Source organism: Peromyscus leucopus, chromosome 12 (assembly GCF_004664715.2).
Source record: "Peromyscus leucopus breed LL Stock chromosome 12, UCI_PerLeu_2.1, whole genome shotgun sequence".
Lineage (NCBI taxonomy): Eukaryota > Metazoa > Chordata > Mammalia > Rodentia > Cricetidae > Peromyscus > Peromyscus leucopus.
The window spans coordinates 52441364-52465742 of record NC_051073.1 but is presented as its reverse complement, the minus strand read 5'-3'; the positions used below and the strand labels follow the sequence as shown (position 1 = coordinate 52465742).

At 42.3% G+C, this 24379-nt stretch overlaps 1 protein-coding gene across 1 annotated transcript in view; it reads left to right on the top strand.

The window, feature by feature from the left end:
- Positions 1-926: 926 nt before the first annotated feature.
- The window catches only part of Drd3 (dopamine receptor D3), a 64456-nt gene continuing 41003 nt past the window's right edge, over positions 927-24379 (top strand). Inside the window, exons 1-2 of the mRNA XM_028872102.2 lie at positions 927-1280; positions 9374-9677. Of these exons, the coding sequence (XP_028727935.1) occupies positions 1219-1280; positions 9374-9677 (366 nt within the window). The 5' untranslated portion in view covers positions 927-1218. The remainder of the gene's footprint in view (positions 1281-9373; positions 9678-24379) is intronic.

The window sequence follows — 24379 nt, the reverse complement described above, 5'->3', positions numbered from 1 at the left end:
ATGGCTGAAAGGATTAAAAGAAGCAATGAATTTAAATGACCAGTTATTAGTACATGCTCAATCAATGATGGTCATTGCCATTGACGGTGTATAGATTTGCCCCTGCTCCATCTCTGTCAGCCAGTAGAGGTCTCCACCATATCCAACAGGGGGTGGAAGGCGCTCAGCGCAGCTTCCAAGCTTAGTGGTAGGGAAACTAAGAGTCACAGCTCTGTCTGAAGGTAGAAGAGGCTGGAAATAAGAGAACAGGAAGTAGTAGGCTCCCATGGCAAAGAGTTACTTGAACAGGTGAACATGAATGAAGATTGTCGAAGATCTAGTATTGATGTCTACTGACACTAACCTTAGTTGTATCTCAATTAGCTCATGAATCTAGAGTTAAAAAATTAATGGTAAGAAAATGGGAAGGCAAAAAAACATATGTCATGGACAAGCAGAAAGAACGAATTGACAAGTGTTTGTAAACTTCTGTGGAAACAAGAAACCCTGCTAAATAAACATTTAATAATGCTCATATTAGCTGGCTTCTTCTTCATTGTGAGCGTGGATATATCCATGCCTGAGTGTAGTTTCTCCTGCAGTATATTTTCTTTACCCTCCTCTTCCCAGTCAGGCACACACCTCCAAATTTAATTATTCTGTCCATTGTGTTTTAAATTGTACTGATTTCCACGAACTGCTTGTGGTATCCATTTGTTGATCTGTTCCTCCTGAACCCTATCTTCACACCCACCAAAAGCTGGAGAGGCAATTAAACCGAGGACGGTGAGAGTTAGTCAAGAGGAGTCAAAGCATAAAGGTAAAGGGAGTGGTAACACTGGGGATTCAAAAGAGCACGGGGGGAAAGCACACACACACTAAAAAGTACATTAACCGAAGCAGGTAGAGCCACGGAGGGAAGAGAGGCGAGCCGGTAGAATCCAGCTTGCTCCTCTTCCCTCTCTCTCAGCACCAAGGACAGAGCCTCTGAGCCGCTAACCCAAACAACGTTCAGGGGGGTCCCTCCCAGCTCCTCTAGGGAACACTGGTGCCTTGGAAAAGCAGCTAAGAAACATGCAGTGAGGGCTGATAGGAAAAGCAGCAAGAGTAGCTTACAAGTAATTTCCACCTCAGAGGCAAACACCAGGTGATTTTCTTTCTGTATGGAAATGATTCCATAGTTGCCGTGTCCTGGGAAAGGCAAAGTTTGCTTTGCTTCGGCGTGTATGCCGTCAGTAAATGGCTTCAGGAACTGAGGTGCCCAGCTCCACAGTCTCCAGACACCAGAAGAAATTTTCAGGGTAAGTGGATTTTTCTTCTCATTCCTAATTTAGTGGAAGATTATTTGATTAGCTTGGAATTCTTTGGTTCTCTAAAAATATGCATTAAATCTCCGAGCTACTCTAGGTTTAAAACACGAAACCCCGAGGAAGCCGTGTTCATTTCATTAAGTGGTTGGCGCTGCTCTTTCTTACCCCACCCCCACCCCAACTGTGTCCTGATGGGCTCTAGAATCTATATCAAGGCATACATAAAAGACAGAAAATAAAAGCCTGTAATTATTCCTGGGAGTTGCAGAGAAGTTGACTGTATTCATCTTAAGGGTTTTACTTAATTGTCAGAGTCTGGTATTTTCAAATCCCCATTTCAGCACCCCGGTAATGCAGGGCCGAGGGTTTAGAGAGACACCGTTTCCAATCTATTTAAAGTCAAGCTGCTTCCAAGTCAGAATCCAATTATCCCAACAGAGATATGTAGAGCTTGAAAGCATGATTGTGTGTGTTTTCTCCAATGATTGTGTATGATTTTGAAGGTGCCGTTGTTTAACTGTGGGACTTCCACTGCTTACTGTGGCTTATTGGGTCAACAAAGTTCATGTAATTAAGCACTTGGGACACTTAACGCATCTAGTTGAATCTAATACCATCCCAATGCATGCACAAACAATAACGGAGCCAAGTGGAACTCGGGTTCTAGACAAGCTCTGCATGCCTGTTTGCACTTTAGAGGTAAAGCCCTTTGCTTACTGATACTGCAAGGTCAGCAAACTGTCTGCCTTTGGGCAAGAAGGAAAGACAGCCATTTGACCTGGCCTTGGGATCTTGTAGAGCCCCAAAGAAGGAGAGACAACGTGAGATTCCTACTCAGATACTTGTTTACTTATAGTTGAATATTTTCAAGGGTCTGCATGACTAATGGTGGACGAGGGTGTGGTGGCGAGTAAAGAAAATACTGATAATATTCAAGAAGGATAACATCCAGAAGGCTCCTTATAATTGAATAATCAATATGTCAAATATCAAATAGAGTCTAGCCTGTATTAAATTTAATTTCTAATGCACTGAAGTTTGCTATCAACTAATATTCACTTATTAGTTACTTGGTCTACTGTATTTCCCCATTTTATCTCTGTTTAGAATGACAACATGATCTGTTTTGGAAGATTGTTAAGGGAAGTAAGCATGCTTTATTGGTCAGGTTCAATGAGAAAAAAAAAGAACTGTATTATGTTAGCTAATGGATCTCAATAAAACCAACCATGGCTTTTCCTCTGTATACCTACCAACAATGTAAATATATCCAAATCTATAAATATGCCATATACTTCAATGCACTTGTGAATCTTCATTATGAAATGAATTCGAGAGCAATTTGCAAGAAGAAAGCACCATAGAAATGCTAAAGACTACCTCTAATAATAATGACAATATAACTCCCACCGGTTCTGTGAGCAGTGCACACCTGCCTTGACTTTAAAAAGCTGGGTAAGGAGATGTGCACACGCTACTAAACATGCACGATCTTCACATAATTCCCCACTCCAGGCTTGTCTACTTCCCCTCCATCGTGGAGGACTCAGGACAGAAGCTCTGGACTCAGGTCTTGGGTTGAATCAGCTCCACCATTCACTGGTTTATGGTCTCAGCTAGAAATTAATCTCTATGTGACCCGTTCTCTTCATCTACTAGAACTGGGATGAGAATAACACTATTTTCTTCATGTTGTCAGGGAATTTCAATGTGATAAAGCTTATGAATGTTAGCTGTTATAATTATGAATTTTATCAGGCAGTTGGGAAGTCTGAGTTGAAGCAAAGGCTGGAAAAACTGGACCCTGGTGATCAGCATATTTGTTAGTGAAAAGATGACAGATACCAGGGACCTGGGATGTGAAGGAAGGTATGTCATGGAAGCCACTAGTTCATTCTGCCTTAGAGAAACCCACCTCAACCTAGGAATGACTCCCAGCATCAGTTTTTACCACGTAGACATACTAAGTAAGTTGTGAGTTTTCAACTTGAGAAGCCCCAATCAAAGGTTGGCTCATGCTATACAACTGTGTAATTGTTTGCAGAGGAAGGAATCCGAACAAGAACTTGTTCTCTCCTAGTTTGGGAGGAATGACCCTCTTCTGTGTGTATACTCTTATGGCCTTTCCTCGGTACGTGGGGTGTGAAGGTGTTGGTCCATGGTCATTCCACCAATTGCGTGGGCCTGTGGTGAGAGGGTATCTCAGCAGAGAGGATGTGACAGAGTAGAGATGTCCATTCTGTGGAGACCAGACAGAGAGTCACACTATGTGAGCTTGAAAAAATTACTGAAACCCTCTGTGTCTCTGTTAATTCTTAAAGGGAAGATGTCCATATCTTCCCTCAAGAGATACTGTAAGCATTAACAAATGTCACATGGGAAATATTAGTGTCTGCCTAGCACCAGAAATATCCAGGAAGTGCTTGTCTTTGAAAGGGGGCTAAATACTCAAGGTGTTTTGGTTTTATTATGTTTGGGGTTTGATTAATTCAATGTCTTTAAGGAAAAGGAACAAATAGTTCAATTATGTAAATCATTTTTTAAATATTTATTTTTGAGATTATAATACAAATGCATCATGTCCCACTTCCCTTTACTCCTTCCAACCTCTCCCACCCCTTTCTCTCTCCAAAACTCGCAGCCTCTCTTTTCACAAGTTACTGTTCCATGCATCTATGTACATGGATTTACACAGATATTTCCATCCATCCATCACCTGCTCAGTCTGTATAATGTTACTTGTATGTGCGATTCCAGGTATTGTGTGACCTTTTGGTATTGGATAACCAGTCGGTGTGCTCTTGCCCGGGGAGACTGTTTCTCCAGCTCTCAGAACTCCTTGGTTGCCTCTAGCTCTTGGTGTGGTGCTGAGGCTTCCTGGTCCTTCCCTCCTTCACTTTAGTTTGTCTATTGTTGTCGTCCAGGCTCATGTTAAACAGTCATGCTGGTGAGACATTGTGGGTTGAATGTCCAGGTGCACTGAGGAACTGAATATGTCCCAGATAATGACAGCTTGTCCATTCTGGCTTTCTGGCTTTTAAATTGGATCACACAGCCATCCCTCAAAAAAAGGCTAGGACACACCAAAAAGACCAGGATGAATCAATACTTTATGTGAAATTCAACCTTCTTAAAATTCATGAGCAATGTTGTATGTAGTAAGTATATCTTAAGAGATCTGGGCTAGCAGTAATCTTCTACCCTTTGCCCCACCCCCATGGTATCTGTAATATATGTGCACACACGTGTGTCACGTGGTACAGAAATCAGAAGATGTCAGATGTCCTATTCTGTCACACTCTGCCTTATTCCCTGAGTCTCTCATTGGATTTGGAGCCGCACAGACTGACAGCCACCAGACCCTAGCATTCCGTCTTAGATCCCCACAGCACTGGGGAGACAGGCACTCATCCAGCCCTATACAACTTTTGACCTGGGTGTTAGAGATTTGAACTGAGATCCTCAAGCTTGCCCTGCAAATGCTCTTCCCCACGGAGCCAACTCCTTCGCCTCCCTTCTTTACAGTCTCTCTTCCATGCACTCTTAAAATATTCTTTGTGGCACTCACCAGCAATCTCCTAGTCACCAAGTTCACCAGATGACTGACAGTTGTAGCTTATTTCTCTCTTTACTTCTCACACCTCCCCATTAACAACAAAAGCCGCACGCTAGGTCTTACGCTGGAGCAACGCTTCTCCAGCAGGGAAGTTCTTTTGCACCCTCCTCCATTTGAGATTGAGCAGCGTCCAGTTTTTTGGTTATTACAACTAGTTGCTACACCAGGGACATTGTTGAACATCAACAATGCATAAGACATCCTGCAAAGCAAAGAGTTATCAGCCCAGTTGGTTCATAGTGCCACGGCTTTATGCATATGAAGTGGGCATGATTTATTCTCAGTCTGCTGATGAAACAACTGGTCTATCATTACGAATTATTTGGAGAGTGATTATTAGGTTAATAAATTCTTCAAACTCCCAGCTTCATCCTGAGACTAGTTCACTATCTGTTAGCACATCTATCAGAAGGATAAAGAGGGAGAAACAACCCAGCTCAGAGTTATATAAGAAATCCTCATTTAAAAAGGAAAAAAAAAAAGATTCAAGGAGAAAAATAAAGAGGGGGGGATGATTAGCCAGGAGGCAAGGAGCCCTGTAGCATATCACACTCATCTCTGCATCCTTTTATCTCTCATACCCAGAACTCTGGAACAACCATGGTCTACCCACCTGCTGCTAGGAAAAAAAAAAATCTAAGACCGGAAATAGTACAATGTGAAAACACAAACCAGAAATCCATGTAGTTGTGCTTCCAACACCAGGTCCAGAACTGATTTGGGGAAGTGAGGACTGCTCTTCTTACTATTAGCCCTTGACATTCCCTGTGCACTGTTAATAGCTGTCAGCCCTCTGGGCTGAGCACAAAGCCCGGCAACACAGTGACAAGAATCCCATGGCTTTATGCTTTCCTTCTTACTTGACAGGTGAGAAGAAGCTAGGGATCCATTAAGCAGGCGCACACTCCAGGAGGAGGAGAGGCTGGCCCCTGCCTTGAAGGTGGCCCCGCTGTGAAAGGAAAGGTATGCTGAGCCTGAGCCTCCAAAGGGGAAGAATATCCTTGAGCAATCAGAAAGCACTGTGTTTTCCCAAAGGCTCTTGGCAGCCACAATGCTGTCTCCAGGGTAGCGGCTGCCCTTCTCCTAATAATGAGGAAATTATAATTATTACCAAGGATTATTATTATGTGTTAAAAATATATCGACTGCAAACAATGTGCTGTGATAAAGAACGTTTTTAAAGTAATTCTCTGAATGCATTCCAAGTTGGTCACCCCTTTCTAACATTTCTTCGTTTTAATACTTGTTTCAGACAGAAACGTTTTAAAGTGAGGTGTAAAATGATAGCCATGATGAAGTCAACCGTTTGATTTTAGGAGAGCTGTAGGTGACAAGAACTGAAAGTAAACCCTGTAGTCGTAGTTTTCTCCCGTCCCGACCGGCCCCAGGGTCCCGCAGCCGTTTATAAAATAAGGCTTATATTAATTACAAACTGTAGGGCCTATAGCTCAGGCTTCTTCCTAGCTAGCTTTTATAACTTAACCCATTTCTATTAATCTATAAGTTGCCACATGGCCATGGCATTACCGGTCTGCTAGCATCTTGCTGCTCCTTTGGCAGTGACTGGCACCTCCCCTCAACTCTGCCTTTCTCTTTCCTGACTCTCTCCTTGGATTTCCCGCCTGCCTCTAAGCTGCCTTGCCATAGGCCAAAGCAGCTTATTTATTAACCAATGGGAACAACATATATTCATAGCGTACGAAAGACATCCCCCAGCAGCCACCAGCTTCCACTCCAACTTAAACTCCTACCTCTCAAAGCCATCACCACATGGGGAGTTAAGACTCAATAGATAGATTTTGGGGGCACACCAACATTCAGACTGTGGCCACAGAGACTGAAGTAGGAAACACTTTTACCTGGGTTTCAGGATCACAACTCTGGGTCTCTTTCTAGCATCTGGCCCTGATGCACTGGTACCCTCTGCACACAGGCCTTTTCTTCAGGAGTGAGGTCTTTAATGTCCCATGAACACATAAATATCTGGCGTTGAGAACCCAGAATCCTTCCTGTAGGACTGGTCCCCACAAACTGGTGTCATGTGAGAAGCTGGTAGACTCAGGTATCTTTGCCACTCCAAACTCAAACCTCCTTTATTTTTTTTTTTATTTTTATTTTTTTAGCAGAGTCTCACTATGTAACTTTGGCTGTCCTGGAATTCACAGAGATCCACATATGCTAGGATTAAAGGCATATGCCACACTCCTGGTTCAACCCTGCATGATTTGAGGGCTTATTTTCCCCAGTGGGATGGTAACAAGACAGTTGCTATGGCTTCCAAATGCTAAAAGGCAAAACTGAAAGAATTAGAAGATCATAGTAAGCATAGGACTTAAGATATGTTACTCATGGCTTCGGGGTTGATCTCCCTGTTTGAAAAGCAGGGGCATCAAGTTGGGTTAAGAGATTGAAAATCACTCATCAGTGGCCCATGGGTTTTGGTGGGTAGTAGGGGACTTTATAGAGATTAAACATTTTCAAATAGTAACTACTCCTTTAAGATTTGGAACTTTCAAATAAATTTCTGCATGTGGAATACCCATAAATACAAAAACCCCACTGTACTAAATTCAAATACTCCATATTGCCTTCTATAATCTAGTCTCCAAAACCCATCATTCCCGATGTAAGATATGAGAGAGAATGGGATACTGAAGAAAGTTACAAGAGACTAACAGAGATGGTGTGTGTGTGTGTGTGTGTGTGTGTGTGTGTGTAAATATATCTGTAGAGGACGGAGGAAAAAAAACAGAAAGTGAGGAGGAGAGATGACTTGGTGGGTATGAGCACTTACTGTACAAGCATTAAGACCTGAGTTCAGATTCCAGTATCCACAGAAGAAGCTGGATGTGGCCATATGTACTGTGAGGGGCAGAGACAAGAGGATCTCTGAGTTTCTGGCTGCATGCCTAGCTCCAGGTTGAGAGAGAGAGAGAGAGAGAGAGAGAGAGAGAGAGAGAGAGAGAGCCTATTTCAAAGGAATAAGGTGAAGAGGGATGAGGCAGGACGTTCACCGTCGTCCTCTGACTTCCACATGCACACATAGGTACATGCACTGACACACACACATGTTCAGACATCACACACACAAATATGTTTTTATTAAGAATTTGAAAAGAAAGGAAACTAAGATGAACAGTGAACAGGCTGGTAAGAAAGAAAAAAAAAAACCAACACAGTGCTTGCATAGTATTTGAGGTATAAAGCATGGCTTCCAAAGTCTAACACACAAAACAGTTCTTTCATAAGCCAATCATGGTGGCTCATGCCTGTGATCTCAGCATTTGGGAGTCTGAGGCAGTAGGATCACCTTGAGTTTAAAGCCAGCTCAGCCTACAGATAGAGACCCTGTCTCAAAACCCCCAAAATGAATAAATACACAAAATAATTCTGTTCTTTTTGTGTGGGGCTGGAGTCGAACCCAGGGCTGTGATTTGTGTACATTGCCACTGAGCTGTAATGACGCCCTGAGAATCATTTCCACTACGCCTGGAGTGGAAATCTTCGGAAATGCGCTCTATCATTCCTCCGTTTTATAGAGGAGAAAACTGGAGCTCAGAGAGATACCAGGCCTGTGGTCCCGGAGCCAGGAAATGTCCAGGAGAATTCTCACGCTGCAGCAGCTTCATCCCACACACAGTGCGAGCATGATTCTCTCAGTCACCCACACAAGCAGTCAAAGCTCGCATCCCTCCACCTCACGGCTGCCTCATTAGACTCCAGCTGTTCGGGCCTTCCTGCCACTCTCCCCACACCCCAGCTACTCTCCCCACACCCCAGCTACTCTCCCCACTCCCCAGCTACTCTCCCCACTCCCCAGCTACTCTCCCCACACCCCTGCCACTCTCCCCACACCCCAGCTACTCTCCCCACTCCCCAGCTACTCTGCCCACACCCCAGCTACTCTCCCCACTCCCCAGCTACCCTCCCCACACCCCAGCTACTCTCCCCACACCCCAGCTACTCTCCCCACATCCCAGCTACTCTCCCCACACCCCAGCCTCTTCAAGGCACCCCGCTCCTTCTGCTTGGACCACGCTCCACCAGGTATCTGTGATGGTGGTTTCTTTCCCTCTGCCAGCTTTGACTTGATTGCTAATAGACCCGTGCAAGGCTTCCTGACGACACCAGTTAGAAATTGTTTGCAAATGCTCACCCACATGCACACTGTCCTCAACCACTCCCCAACTCCCATTTCTGATTTACTTCTCTCCAAAATGCATACTATCACTGAACAGGAATTATTTTGATTATTATATCCCCCCCATAGACACTTCATAGAGGAGGAATCGTTTATCTACCTGTTTCGTTCCTAGCTGTATCTCTAGTTCTTACAGAACTGCCTGATATTATATAGGAAATGGTCCATGAACGTTTGTAGACACAGACATTTTAAACTGTATCTACATACCCTATCCCAGCCTCAAAGAGTCTGCTCTGATCCACATTGTTTTCTGTCTTTTCCTAGGAACATTTTGGAGTCACATTCCTCTGTCTGGGCTATGGCACCTCTGAGTCAAATAAGCAGCCACATCAACTCCACCTGTGGGGCAGAGAACTCCACGGGTGCCAGCCGGGCCCGCCCGCATGCCTACTATGCCCTGTCCTACTGCGCGCTCATCCTAGCCATCGTCTTCGGCAATGTCCTGGTATGTGCAGCTGTGCTGAGGGAGCGTGCCCTACAGACCACCACCAACTACCTAGTGGTGAGCCTGGCTGTTGCCGACCTGCTAGTGGCCACGTTGGTGATGCCGTGGGTGGTGTACCTGGAGGTAAGTGGGCTCGTGGTACATGGTGCTCCGGAGTGGGTAAAGATTCAGGATCCAGGCTGGAGAGATGGCTCAGGGGTTAAGAGCACTGGCTGCTCTTTCAGAGGTTCTGAGTTCAGTTCCCAGCAACCACATGGTGGCTCACAACTGTCTGTAATGAGATCTGGCGCCCTCTTCTGGCCTGCAAGCATGCATGTAGGCAGAACACACTGTATATGTAATAAATAAATCTTTAAAAAAAAAAAAAAAGATTCAGAATCCTCCTCATAGTGCTCAGGGTAGTGGGGAAGGAAGGAGAACTGCTGGCATTCTCCCTTTAGTGAAGGAGCTGATGCTTGAGGAAGCTCCTGAGAACCAGAGGCCTGGGGATGAGTCTGTGCCTGTGGGTCCGGGACTGGACTTGAGTGGTGGGGCCATACCTAAATATACTCTTTGAGCCAGTCATGTGGTAGTGGTGGAGGGGCATTCTGATGAGCATCTTCATCCAGGTTCAGTGTATCTGTGATGAGGGGTACAGGGCAAGGGGGAGAAAAACATTTCTAATGAATGAGAGGAATGTTAGAATAGTCAGTAAATAGGCCAGTTCCGTTTCCCTTCCTCCCTTCTCCCCCTCCCTCCTCCTCCCTTCCTTCATATCTGTTTCAGCTGTCCTTCATCTTGGCTCTTTCCTCCTGGGTCCTGGCTCTCCATAGATTCTGCTACCAAAGGCTCAGACTAAACCATTTAAATTTCCCATGCCTCCATTAATAGTACAAAGCCCTTGCCATTCCAATAATGCAGCAGACTCTGGAGAATTCATCTTGGGAGGAACATTTCTTAAATTTGGAAGTATTTTCATTTAAAGGTGCAAAAATAAAGTCAGAGGGTGATCAAGACAAAACATCCATTTGCTAACAAGGAAATCAGGGTACCTACATCTGTTCAAGCAACACGCATCCTTACCAGGAAAACATGCAATTATTGAAGAGATGTTTTAAACGCCTTAATATGCTATTAATATTTCTCCTCTGCACTGAGTGTCACTCTAAAGAGATATCCAATGAAGGATCAAAATGATGCTATGATTAAGAGAAATTAAGATTCATCAAATTAATATTTCAGTTAATATTAATAGTGAAGGTGACAGTTAATTAAGTATGACATATCACAGGAGAGTAAAAGCCTTGAACACAGTCTGCCTATGCTAGTACCCGTATTAAACAGTGACTGGATACTAAAATTAGACTTACAAGTGCAAGTGGGGGGCACATGAGAAAATAAATGAATAGGTAAAGAAAGAACAGAAAGAGAAGAAAAACAAGCAGGCTGATTGAGATAGTTCCAAGGGGGAAAATATGTATTTCTTCCTCCCAGTTAGGATAATCTTGATGGTGAGAGATCTTATAATTATCTTGACTTTTCTGTCAACCCATTATGCTAAGTCATCCTTCGTGTTGAGGCAATGTCTTGCTTTTCTCCTGGAATCATGCTACTTACTGTAAAGGAGAAGAACTATTTATTATTTGATAGCCAACAATAATGAAAAAGGAGTTCAAACACACACACTACTTCTGTCCAAAAAAGATGAGACATGTACCACGACCCCATGATTCGTCATACCAGCCACACCCTGCTAATCATTACAGTTCAGGGATTCTTTGGCCCACTCACAAGATGATTGCCAGAAAGAAATGGAGGCAGAGAAGTTTCACTCAAAAAGACATTTCCATTTATCTATCGCAAAATGAGGCATTTGATATCTATAATAAAGTGATGCTGACCAAAGAGAGGGACTCTTGGGCTGGCCATTTACGATTGCTTCCGGAAGTCTGGTTGGATCAAAGTGGAAAATTTCTGTACATACTTGTTTAAAAAACGGACATTGTGACTTTTCTATACTAAAAGGCCACAGCAATCCTCTTCTAACCATAGCTGCCAATATTAGTGATGTCCCCAATCTATGTTTGAACACAAGAGCAACTAGGTTTGTAGAAAACCATGAGAAACCTGGCCGAAGGCCTTAACAGACTCTCTAGGGTAGTGTCTATATGTTATCTCCCATGAAAAAAAGCTGCAATGGAGCTCTTGGCCATTCTCTTTTCCAAAAACTAAACAACGATGAAAAGCACCAGCAGGCTGTGCAGGGCAGTTTTCAGCAATATGGTCGATGAGATTTACATTCATCTAAATACATGGAGAAGCAGAGACATGTCCTCACTGGGAAATGGGTTGGCTCTGGAAGTCACTTTTTGGTCTTACCAACTTGCCTCAAGGCTCTAGTGACTAGAGTCTAGCCAATGCAATTCAATGTCTCAAAGAATTTCTCCAGTAGTCAAGGGTCTATCTTGCTGAAGCACAGGGTAAGACTTGAAGCAGCCAATATTCAATTGTGATATGATTGTGTCCCAGAGAAAAGCCAACTGCCGTGCTTATTAATGAGTCCTAAAGACAGTGCAGCTTGAGTGCTGTTCTAGTAATTACCATCCACACCTAAGAGGAAAGGGTGTGGTGTGGACCAAAGATGCTGCTCTTGGTTTAAGGACGAATTGGTGTGAGAGCCCTCGGAAGACAGGACACAAATAAGAAGGAAACTATCTGAAAGCCAGAAGACTCACACAGTCCATAGTCTGACTTGAATGTGTTCATCTTTTCTGAAGAAAAACGGACCGACTTTCTCATAGTAACATGTGCGAGTTGGAGAAGATGTTTGTGCTGTAAATCTCAGAAAGCTTGACTTGCTGTGATTCAGACAAGAAGGGTTATTTTTGTCACGGGCCAGGACTCTGGAGGAAGGTGGCTGTTGGTGTGACTCAGCTGCCCTGTGGTGTCATCAAGGCCCATGCTCTTTGATCTGTCCTCTTGGCTGTTTTGGCACATTACCCAGTTTTTCACACTATGACAGAGCAGCTGGCAAAGCCACAAGTGCCAAGTCAGTGTCCAAACACAAGATGGATGGGGCCGGTGGTGGGGGTCGGCGGGGTGGGGTCAAGGGGGGGTGGGGGATGGGAGGAGTTCTGAAACAGCTCAACTTGAATCATCTCCCCAAGGGGGTTCAGTATAACTGGTCAGGACTGAGTCATGAGCTGGACAAGGCCAGAAAAGAAAAAGTTAAAATTTAAGTTTTGTTTTTAAAACGAAAACACAGATGGTGAAGAACTGCTATGAAGAGGGTAATAAATTATCATCCAACACCACTTCTGTTGGAATTCCTACCGCCATTCCAACACAAGGTCAGTTTATGAGAGTGACTCAGAACAGGGCATCCAAAGATATGAAATTACATAAATTAAATGAGATTAGCAACGCTTTTTATGCTGGGCTGACATTAGTCTCAGCTGTTATCACCTAAGAGGATAGTGAAAAAGCATGATCTATAAGGACATCTATCCAGAGATTTTTAGTTTTAAGAAAGAAAACTCAACTACGCTCAGCTTAAATTCTAAGCACAAAGAATTGGCTCCCATTTTAAACAGACCTGTGGCAGTGTGGGCTTCAGGCATACTTTGACAAGGATTCCAACTCTATTTCTCTGCCATCCTTCCTGTTCTGCCTTCTTCCATATAGACCTCATGTAGAGGCAAAGTGAAAAGCATAAGCCTCACACACGCACACCATACCATCCACACAAGGAGGAGATCCATTCCCCAGAAATTCTGGAAATCTCAAGAGGTGTTCGGTTGGACTGGCTTACAACACAGGACTTTCTCTGAACTGATCACCAGTCAGAACTGGTTTAGCATGGTTTAGAACCCTTCCAAGGAACACATCAGTAGCTCAGGGTTCTCCTGCATTCCCAGTGGAACCAAGGGATGGCTGAAAAGAAGGCGCTGTCAATGTGAAGCACAGTCGAGCTGTCCTCAACTCCATCTTCCTCCCTACGACACACAGGAGTGTGCCCTTTGGAGGTGCATAACAGGAGACGCACAGGGGCCAGTTACAGACCTACCCCAGTGATCTCTGTCCTCTGTCTTGTAGAGATATTCAGGACAAAAAAGTACGTGAGTGACCTTACAGATTGCATTTCAGAGGGTCCCTAACTTAGCTGTTTCTTTAATTCAGTTTTCATCATTTTCTGGGACACTCTTTTCTATGAAGTGCTGTGGCATTCTATCTCAGATTAGCTCTCCAGTTTCCAATTTCCTGCTTTACGGTACTGCAGTCTGGAGCTCTCTCTTCAAGCACAAACATCCTCCTTGGTTCTACTTGGTTAAGCACCTTTTGTGATACTCAGTGCAGTTATATAAGGCTGGAGAGGGAAAGAAAGGACGCAGGAGAATATTTGAAATACAAACAGTTCTCACTACCGATGGTCCAACATAATTTTTTTCATCTTTATGGTGGTATGAAAGTAATGCATGTTCAATAGAAAGCACACTTCAAATTTTGAATTCTGATCTTTTCCTAAGCTAGCTACACATAGCACAATACCCCCAAGTGTGCCGAGAAGCATCAGGAATCACAGCTCCCATTCAGTCCCGTGACCCCAAGAGGAAACCATTACTGCATTGGCCGTGGGCTGCTAAGCTGTGCTTAACATTTTCAACTTCTAACACTTCCTGTTAGGTTTATTGAGAATTAAATCTCAGTTTTGGCAGGAGAAAAGAATCGAGGAATAAGAACTGTAGACAAGCAAGAAAAGTGACCCATCCCCTCTGAGGGGTTATAGATGGTTCATGATTATTGGGAGTGAGACATTTTCTTCAGTGGAATAGCCATTGGTGAAGTGCCCATGCACCTGTAAATAACCCCTCATCCACACTCTCGTAAGCAAATCTAATAAGGCTCATTGAGTCACACACACACACACACACACACACACACACACACACACACACACGCACGCACGCACGCACACATGCACGACTTGAGAGAAATATAGACAAGAAAATTAGAAGAGGATGGGTTCCGGCAGGGACATGCCACAGGGGAAAAAATAGCCTGAATTAGAGAGCAATAAAAGAAAAGAACAGGAATATGTAGGAAAGGAAAAGTCTTTGGACCTTGAAATGATATCAATTATTAAAAATAAAGCTTTCAAAGAAGAGTTGAACCTTAGTTCAAAAGCTGATAACAATTTAATACCTCCCACTGGAAAACAAAAATAGGGGATTCTCTCGAACCCTGGATTTGGTAAAAGTGATAGACTGTTAGAGAGGGATGAGCTTGGAGATGACCATCCTCTCTGCGGTGTGATAGAAGCACAGGAAATTCCTGGCCATATCTGAGTGATAGGCGGGCATTGGAGCCCACGTTCTAAACATACTCCTCCATGATGCTATATGCCACAGCTCTGAGCTGAGGTTTAGCTCCAAGCTAAACCTTTATTGCAGGGGCAACTTCATGCCAATGAAATTCGCTGTTGGGTTGAATGCAGCTCTGCCACGCAGGGATTTCCTGGAGGTCTCCACAAGTCTGTAGTCACTGAAATAAACTCTGTCCCCCGTGCCACCAACCCCAAGTGCAACCACTTGCCATCTCCCCAAACAACACCTGAGAATGAGAAATCGCTAATTTCCTGCATCACAGATGGTGAAAAGTATATCCAAAGATGGGAAAAGTCCTCATTTATAACCCCATTTTGTCCTCACAGCAAATCCACTTTGAAAAACCAAAGTGAGACTGGGAAATGGCCCATAGATTAATAGCACAGAGCACTGCTGCTCTTCCAGGGGACCTGAGTTTGGTTCCCAGCATCCACACTTGAGAGACTCACAACCCCCTGTAACTCTAGTTCCAGGAGATCTGATGCCCTCTTCTGAGTGCTGCAGGAATGGGCTCATTCTAAGGCACATACACACACACACACACACACACACACACACACACACACACACACACACAATTTTTTAAAGATTATAAATATGACAGTAGAAAGAAGTAATTTTCCTTTTGCTTCCTGGCTATTTCTCCCAAACAATTCAAAGCCTATCCCTCTAGAGCGGGCATTCCCATAACCCACTGTCTTAAGTCTCCCTGTATTCCAAAGGAAATTTAAAAATAAGGATCAGGGTAGGGAAGTGGATGTATTTGCAGTCTGCCCCAGGCCACTGGCAAAAAGAACCTGATTTCTTTCCAATGTTTGTGACAGTCTTACCGTTCCTACAATTCACACAAATCCATGAGACAGAAAACCTAGAAGATACAGATTCAGCAGTGAGACAGGTTAATTGGCCCTTTCCTGACACAAGGGGACTGAGTCCCAGATTGCATTGTCTCCAGTCCTCAGCAGGCTGCTTCCACTCTCGCTGTGAAGATCATACACATACATACATACATACATACATACATACATACATACATACATACATATGCTATGTTATTACAGCCCTCTCTCCATCTTTTTTCTCTGTCCATTCCTCATTCTTCAAGGAGTTGAGATGTTATGGCATCTATTATTGACTGTACAGATACCCAAAAATTTCCTGAAATACCCCTGTGCTTGAAAGAACTGTAGTGAGTGCAATGCTTGTAGAAGTCCAGCTAGTGTCAGGTAACCCCCATACAACCCCACCTCTTGGCTTTAGTTCTTTTGGAAAAGCTGGTATATGTGGTTCCAGTCTTTGTTGAGCTCTTCATTGCTCAGGCTGACTTTGTCTCTGGTCTTAGTCCATTTGGATTCTGACTGTTTCTTCCTGACTCTGCACAATTTTGGAAAACGTCACAGCTTAAAAATGCCTCACCAGGATGAGATTCGTTTCCTGACTAACCAGAAATGATCGACATCAGAAACTCAGAGATGAAGTGGCCGGCAGCATCCAGTGTCAAAGGCCCTTTTCTTGGCCAAACTCAAGCCCTGAGAGCTTAGGAAGGAAGGACTTTTAGAGCAAGCTTGTTCACAGTGTTTTCTTAAAATTTGAAAATTTTGAGTCTAGGGTGGAAAGAATCCTGTACACTGCACACTTAGCAGAGTTATCTGCAAGTTCATGTAAGTCTCTCCTTCGACAGATTGTGGGGTGGAGGCATTTCCTCAACCTTTTCTTTGAAGGTCGCCTTTCAGTTTGGCCTCCTGCGGTGCCTTGTCCAACACACTGGCTTTGCAGTGGAAAGAAGTTAGCTTTTGCCAGGGGTGGTGGCTCATGCCTTTAATCCCAGCCCTTGGGAAGCAGAGGCAGGCGAGTCTCTGCGTTCAAGGGTCATAATGGCATCAGTGAATATTAATCAGGCTTAGGTGGGCAGCCATTGGGACTTCCAGATTCTTGTATCCTGGAGCAAGGAATTGGACAGGAATATAAGGCTAGTTGTAGATGCAGAGATGGTATATTAAGAAAGAGTCCACTTTGGAGGGAGGAAGCAGACCAGAGCCCAGAAGGTTGGAAACTCATTGACAACTCTGTATGAAAGACTGTTCCAAAGCCTCGGGCTTTTACAGGTGATCTGCATACCGAGGGCTTTCTCGAACATTTGTGTAGCAGAAGTTTGTTTTCACAGGTTCTATTTGTACTACGTTGGCTTTGAGGTTGGTTTCTAGTGTTTCTTTCTGCCAACTGATTTCTTTCATATGTTAATTCATAGTTCTTGTGTAAAGCCTTTCTGACCCCATTATTTACCTGTTCTCCCTCAACACTATAACTAGCCAGGAACAGGAACATGCATAGGTCCCATAAAGGGTATCATTATTAACAATTAACAAGTTCAGCTCTGATGACATCAGCTTAATAAGGCATTTTTAGGCTTTACAGTCTAGAAAAATTGGATCCTAGAAGATCATAGATGTAAAAGGAAATAAATACGATATTTACACAGAATTCCTTGCTTTTGAAGCATATTTAAATCTTTATAAATTCTTCAGGCATCTTACAAGTCTTGAAAAATGTTATCAATAACTATAAATAAACTTATTGTCTGGTATACAAGTGAACCTCACACACACAGCAGCCATATTTATCCAGAGCTGTAAAATAGTTATTAAAATATGAATCTGACTCAATGAACAAGGAACATAGAACATCAAATCTGTATTTTTCAACACCCCTTTTGTAAAATTTACCAAACATAAGATATTCTAGGGAAATCCAGATGTTTCAGGTATACAGAACCAGAAAATTTTGTGAAGAACCATTCTGATATTGCTAACCAAGTTAGACACAGTTTCTTATCATATTCTTGAAAAGCCTCTAGCAACTGTGAAAAACTTTGTGTAATTCATCTGGGTTGTTGTGTATTAATACAATTCTTAGCTTTTTATTAGTGGATGATATTTCAGGAATCAGAAAGTGTGTGTGTGCCATCTGCATTCTTTAAACCATATGGTTTTACTTCTTAAGATATTTGGCTTGAGGTGAGGAAAAAAATAACCCACATAAAATTGGGCCTTTTTTTCTGGTGATGCAGATTGAGCCCTGAACCCCTAATTCCCAGGCAAGAATCTACCACCAAGCTACATCCCCAGCCCAAATCAGACATTTGAGGTTTAAGAAGTCTAATATTGTCTCAAACACTTAATTGTGAAGTACTTTGGAATGTTAGTTCATGTCTAAAGTTCATGGTGTGGTTTTCTTCATAGCTTCCTAAATATTGGTTATGTATATATGTTAATATATGTTTAGTTTATATCTACATTCCAGAAATACCATGAATGCCATTTGTAGCACAAGCATATTCACAAAAGGCACAATGTAATTGGGGTATAAACAATGTTTTTACCCCCAAATCTTTTTGCTGACTACTCTTTAAAAACAGGGATATTTTTGTCATACACAGAATTATGTGTGTTTGTATGCAAACATATCTGAAAAACATAAAAAGAATAATTTTTTTCTTTTTTCTTTCTTTCTCTTCTTTTTTTTTTTTTTTGTTTTTTCGAGACAGGGTTTCTCTGTGTAGCTTTGCGCCTTTCCTGGAACTCACTTGGTAGCCCAGGCTGGCCTCAAACTCACAAAGATCCACCTGCCTCTGCCTCCTGAGTGCTGGGATTAAAGGCATGCACCACCACCACCCAGCAAAAGAATAAATTTCTAATGATATTTCTATCATGTTGCAGCTATTAGAGACTCATGTGCATAGCATTACATTATAGGTAACAACTGTAATAGCTGTATATATAGCATTCCACTCATCGTAAGAACATTTTTGTTATTTACAACATAAAAATTGAGTCCTATCATGAAATGAACATAGAGACTAAATCTAATATTGCTTTTTGTAAACAATACCAGCTTTATCTTAATAATCTTATAATGTACATATCTATCAAATTGGATATTAAAGTAATTAATCTCATAACATTATTTATAACAAAATGCATTATATATTATCTATTAACAATGAATTAGTGTTGAGTATCAGCCTATCATGACGACAGTACAAACAGCCCATCTCAGCATTGGCTAAATATGCATATTTTATGGGCAGAAAGACCCAGAAACCATGCAAAAGGGTTTCTACACATAGTGCTAGTCCTTTGATTTTTGTTCTTTATCTCTGTTTTTCAAGTAATGGTACAGACAGGATTTAATAAGATTGTATGAACTTTATAGTCACTTTCAGTTCATGGGAAGTGGCACTGTTTTCCCATTTATGGTAATGAAATGAAATTTACTTTTTTGTTTTATTATTATTATTATTAGTAGTAGTAGTAGTACTATTATTATTAAGAGATTTTTCTATTCATTTTACATACCAACCACAGATTGCCCGCCACCTCCCTCCTCCCGCCCCCCAGCCTCTTCAACCCCACCCATTCCCACCTCCTCCAGGCAAGGTCTCCCATGGGGAGTCAGCAGAGCCTGGCACACTCAGCTGAGTCAGGTCCAAGCCCCTCCACCCTGCATCAAGGCTGTGCAAAGTGTCCCACTATAGGCACTAGGCTCCAAAAAGCTGGCTCATGTACCAGGGACAAGTCCCAATCCCACTGCCTGGGCAAGCCTTAAATAGTTCAAGCCAAATGACTGTCTCGCCTATCCAGAGGGCCTAGTCTAGTACCATGGGGGCTCTTCAGCTATTGGTCCACAGTTCATGCAGTTCCACTAGTTTGACTGGCCATCTCTGTACATTTTCCATCATGATCTTGATGTCCCTTGCTCATAGAATCCCTCTTCTCTCTCATCAATTGGACTCCTGGAGCTCGGCCTGGGGCCCAGCTGTGGATCTCTGCAATTACTTCCATCAGTCATTGGATGAAAGCTCTATGATGACAGTTAGGGTATTCAGCCATCTGATCACCAGAGATCACCAATTCAGGCACCCTCTCAACTATTGCCAATAGTCTAAGGTGCAGTCATCCTTGTAGATTCCTGGGAACCTCCCTAGCACCCTGTTTCTCCCCATTCCCATGATGTCTCCCTCTATCGTGGTATCTCTTTCCTTGCTTTCCCACTCCGTCCCTGTTCTAGCTCGAACCTCCCCTGTTCCCTTATGTTCTCATGCCCCATCCCTTGCCCTCCATTACCCCCTCACCCTCAGTTTGCTCATGTAGATTTCATCCATTTCTGCATTGCTGAGTGATCTATGCAAAGGTGGGTCCTAGGATCTTCCCTGCTAGCTAGCCTCCCTGGAGCTGTGGGTTGCAGTCTGGTTATCCTTTGCTTTACATCTTGTATCCACTTATGAGTGAGTACATACCATGTTTGTCCTTCTGAGTCTGGGTTACCTCACTCAGGATGATATTTTCTAGGTCCATCCATTTGCCTGCAATTTCATGACGTCATTGTTTTTCTCTGCTGAGTAGTATTCCATTGTGTGTATGTACCACATTTTCTTAATCCATTTTTCAGTTGAGGGGCATCTAGGTTGTTTCCAGGCTCTAGCTACTGTGAATAATGCTGCTATGAATATAGTTGAGCATGTGTCCTTGTGGTATGATTGAGCATTCCTTGGGTATGTGCCCAAGAGTCATGCCTTATCTCTTAAATTTATGTTTAAGATTGCTTAGCAAAACTCAGTTTAGAAATTTCTCTGAGTATTTAACAAAAACTGTATCTTAACAAGTTAATCCCTCTCTAAATGCAAGGCATTAGTTACCTCTGTGCCTGATATGAGGTAAGCACACGATAATTTTGCCTATTACATTCAGAGTAATAGAAAAGCTTTTCTGGAAACTGAGGGTCACTTTTCCTAGGGAGTGGCATCTTTGGTAGTCGCATCATGCAAAGCAAATTTAACAGAAAGATCTCTGAGAAACATATGTGACCGTGATTTTACATATACTTCATCCTTAACAAAATCTTACACTTAACCATTTTACATTTAAACATATCCTTAGAAAAAGAAACCCACAGCAATAATAAAATGAAAGTTTGTTTTTTTGTTTCTAATGTACCTCATTTAATGGACTCAGGCTTGGTCACCTCTGTTTATCAAGACAACATCATGGAGCAATTATATTTAGATATTTTACATGTTGATTCCCAAATGTATTTAAAACCATGCATTTTTATTAACATACAAAACCATTTTATGCTCTCTTGCCTTCTGTTCCTCTTGACTACTCAGGGGAAAATAACAAATGTAAAATTTAATTTTTTAAGAATCTCTTTTGGAAGAAAATTCTTATCAAAATCTCTGTAGTCAATACAAAATTGTGTAACTGAACAAAACTTTCATCTTAAGATTTAATGAATGCGATTTTTTACAAATATAAACTGTACTTTAAATATATTTACCATCCCTCTGAAGAACTTAGAAGACTAGATGTCTCTTTTTCCCCTTTAATTGAAAATAGATTTTTTTTTCCCTTACATAACATATCCTGATTACAGTTTCCTTTCCATCTACTCCTCCCAGTTCCTTCCCACTGCCCTCCCTTTCCACCCATATCCACTGTGGTTCTGTCTCTCATTAGAACATCAATGGGAATAATAATATAAAACAAAAACCAGTACATCGGAATAGGACAAACAAGCGAACAGGAGGAAAAGAACCCAAGAAAACTCACAAGAAACAAATATGGACACAGAGAAATAGTTTACACTCCTGGGGAAAATCCATAAAAACACTAACCTGGAAGCCATAATATATACTCAGAGGACCTGTAAAATAGAGTGTCTATATTAAAGTAAAAATTAAAATTAAGATAAAATTTTTTTAAAGAAAAGCCTTGACATGACATTGATGTGACGTAGGGGTCTTATCTAACCAGCTATAATTCTATCTAATAAAACCTCAAGAAACATGCTTTGGTCTCATTTAAGCTCTTTGGCAAAACTTGGGGGTGTAACTGCAGAAATTCGTTTCTGTGGCTCCATCAAGAATTCCAGCTTGATCTCAGCAGAGGACTCTGAAGATAGCTGAGGCCACTCCAGAAGCAACATGGAGCTGCAGCCCATCCTCAGATTCCCAGTGCACTGACACCCAAAGAGAGCAGAAGATGTAGCTCACTGGTGAAGCGCTTGCCTGGCATGTACAAGGCCTTGGGTTCAATCCCCACAAAAAAAAAAAAGAAAGAAAGAAAAAAGACGTGAAGAGCGCCATTAAACCAAAGACAGGACTGCAAGCATTTACCAGGACCTCCCAAAGCCCTTGCCTTTACCAGTCCCTCAATATACATTGATAGGTAGCCAATGCCCACACCAACGGAAAAGAGGGGAAAGACCCCAGCAGCTCAGAGTCCTCCACACTCCAGTTGTGTGGGGGTGAGCAGCAGGTTCTCTTCCTTGATGGCTGAACCCAAAACTGTTACCAGACACTCAAGTCCATAGCTCACCACTGCAGGTTCCCTCTATTCCACAGGAAATTGGAAAATAGAAATTGGTAAAGGAAAATGTATTGATTTACAGTTTGACCAAACCAGGCACAGAATGAACTAAATTTCTCTCCGCCGTGCCTCTAACAGTCTTGCAAAGGACGAGGTAAAATTGAGAAGACACGTAGATTTAGCTGTGATGTGCATTAATTGGTCTTTTCTGGCAAAAGGGTGACTGAGCCCCACATGGACTGTCTTGTCTCACAGCATGGATGGTCTGTTACATTTTAATAAGTTGCGTGTGCTTCTCTACCTGGGGATCCCATCAACATGAGTGAAAATTATATTATATTATAATAATATTATTATATTATTTTCATTAAGCTGATATTGAGCATCTTCCTTCATTTATGAATATCACCATCATTCCTTGGCATAGAAATCACAGATATTTACATTTCTAAATTACATCATGGTTGTTGCAGACATCTTGAAATACTAAGTGATAACATTTGTAATCCTTTGTACCTTTTATTTGGCGCATTTAAAAACATTCTGAGATGATCCCAGTCCTCGGAGGAGACCTTGATCTGGAGGAGATGGGAATGGTGGGTGGGCTGGGGGGAAGGGAAGGGGGTCAGGAAGGGAGAGAGCAAGGGAATCTGTGGCTATTATGTAGAACTGAATAGTATTGTAAAATAAAAAATAAAATAAAATATGATTAAAAAAAAACATTCTGAGAAAGAGAACATGAACCCAAAGAGATTTCTGGAATAAACAATGCCTAAAGAGCCAGGCCTGGTAGCTTATGCCTTTAATCCCAGCACTCAAGAAGCAGAGGATGGCAGATCTGTGTTGGAGAACAGCCTGGTTGGTCTACATAGTGAGTTCCAGGATAGCCAACATTACATAGTAAGATCCTGTCTCTAAAGATCAACCAATCAGGTGGGCGGCAGTGGCTCGTGCCTTTAATTCCAGCACTTAGGAGGCAGAGCCAGGTGGATCTCTGTGAGTTCAAGGCCAGCCTGGTCTACAGAGTGAGATCCAGGACAGGCACCAAACCACATGGAGAAACCCTGTCTTGAAAAAAAAAGAAAAAAAAAAAACCACCAATCAACCTAACTAGAGGTAAAATGGTCAGGACTATTTTGCATAAAGTTTATTAAAATATTGACTTCTTCATTTTTTGAGGAAAAGAAACAAAGAGTTACAACAGACCTGACTTGTAACCTTGAACAACATCCAAAACTTGGACTAAATAATAGCAGTAAACAAACTCTCCTTGTGAGGCAGAGAGCTCTAATTTGAATTTGAATATATAAGAAATTGAATTGATTTTCACAATCAGTAAATGAGGGATCCTATGATAGGTGTCTTTATTGCCTCCTGAACTGTGGCTTCAGAAGAAAAGGAGGCTTTTTTTTTCTCATGCAAAATTGATAAAAACAATTTTTTTTGCCATTTTCCCAATGTTCATTAATTCATTTTCCCAATATTCATCCTTAGCCTGGAGTGGTGGTGCATGCCTTTAATGCCAGCACTCAAGAAACATAAGCAAGGCAGATCTTTGTGAGTTTGAGGCCAGCCTGGTCTATGCAGTTCCAGGCCAGCCAGGGATACATAGTAAGGCAGTGTTAAGTGTTTGGTCAGTACATTTTTAAAACCCAAACTGCTTCCTTCATTCACCTACTGACCTTAGTTCTAAAAGTCTAAGTATCCGTTTCCTTGCTTTAGCATGCCAAATGGCCATCAGACAAATATACCTACTTTTATAAAAAAAAAAATCCAAAAAAAAAAAATCAAAACTAGTACATACCAAAACATAAACCTCAGAGAACTTAGTTGTTCTCATGTGATAGGCATAGATCAAATCCAAAGTATACCCATCAAGACTCCCAGGATCTTGTGTCCTGGAATAATTGGACCAGAGGCTCAAGGGTAGGGACAGAAATAGAGACTTTTTATTAAGAAAAAGAAAAAAACTCCCCAGAATGGGAGTGGGCCAAGGGACCAGGAAAGGCCCAAGGCTCAAAGGTCCCGGGCCAAAGAGAGTCTCCATCCTCTGTAGCACATTTATACAACCCCCAGTCTCTCTGGCAATTAGGAA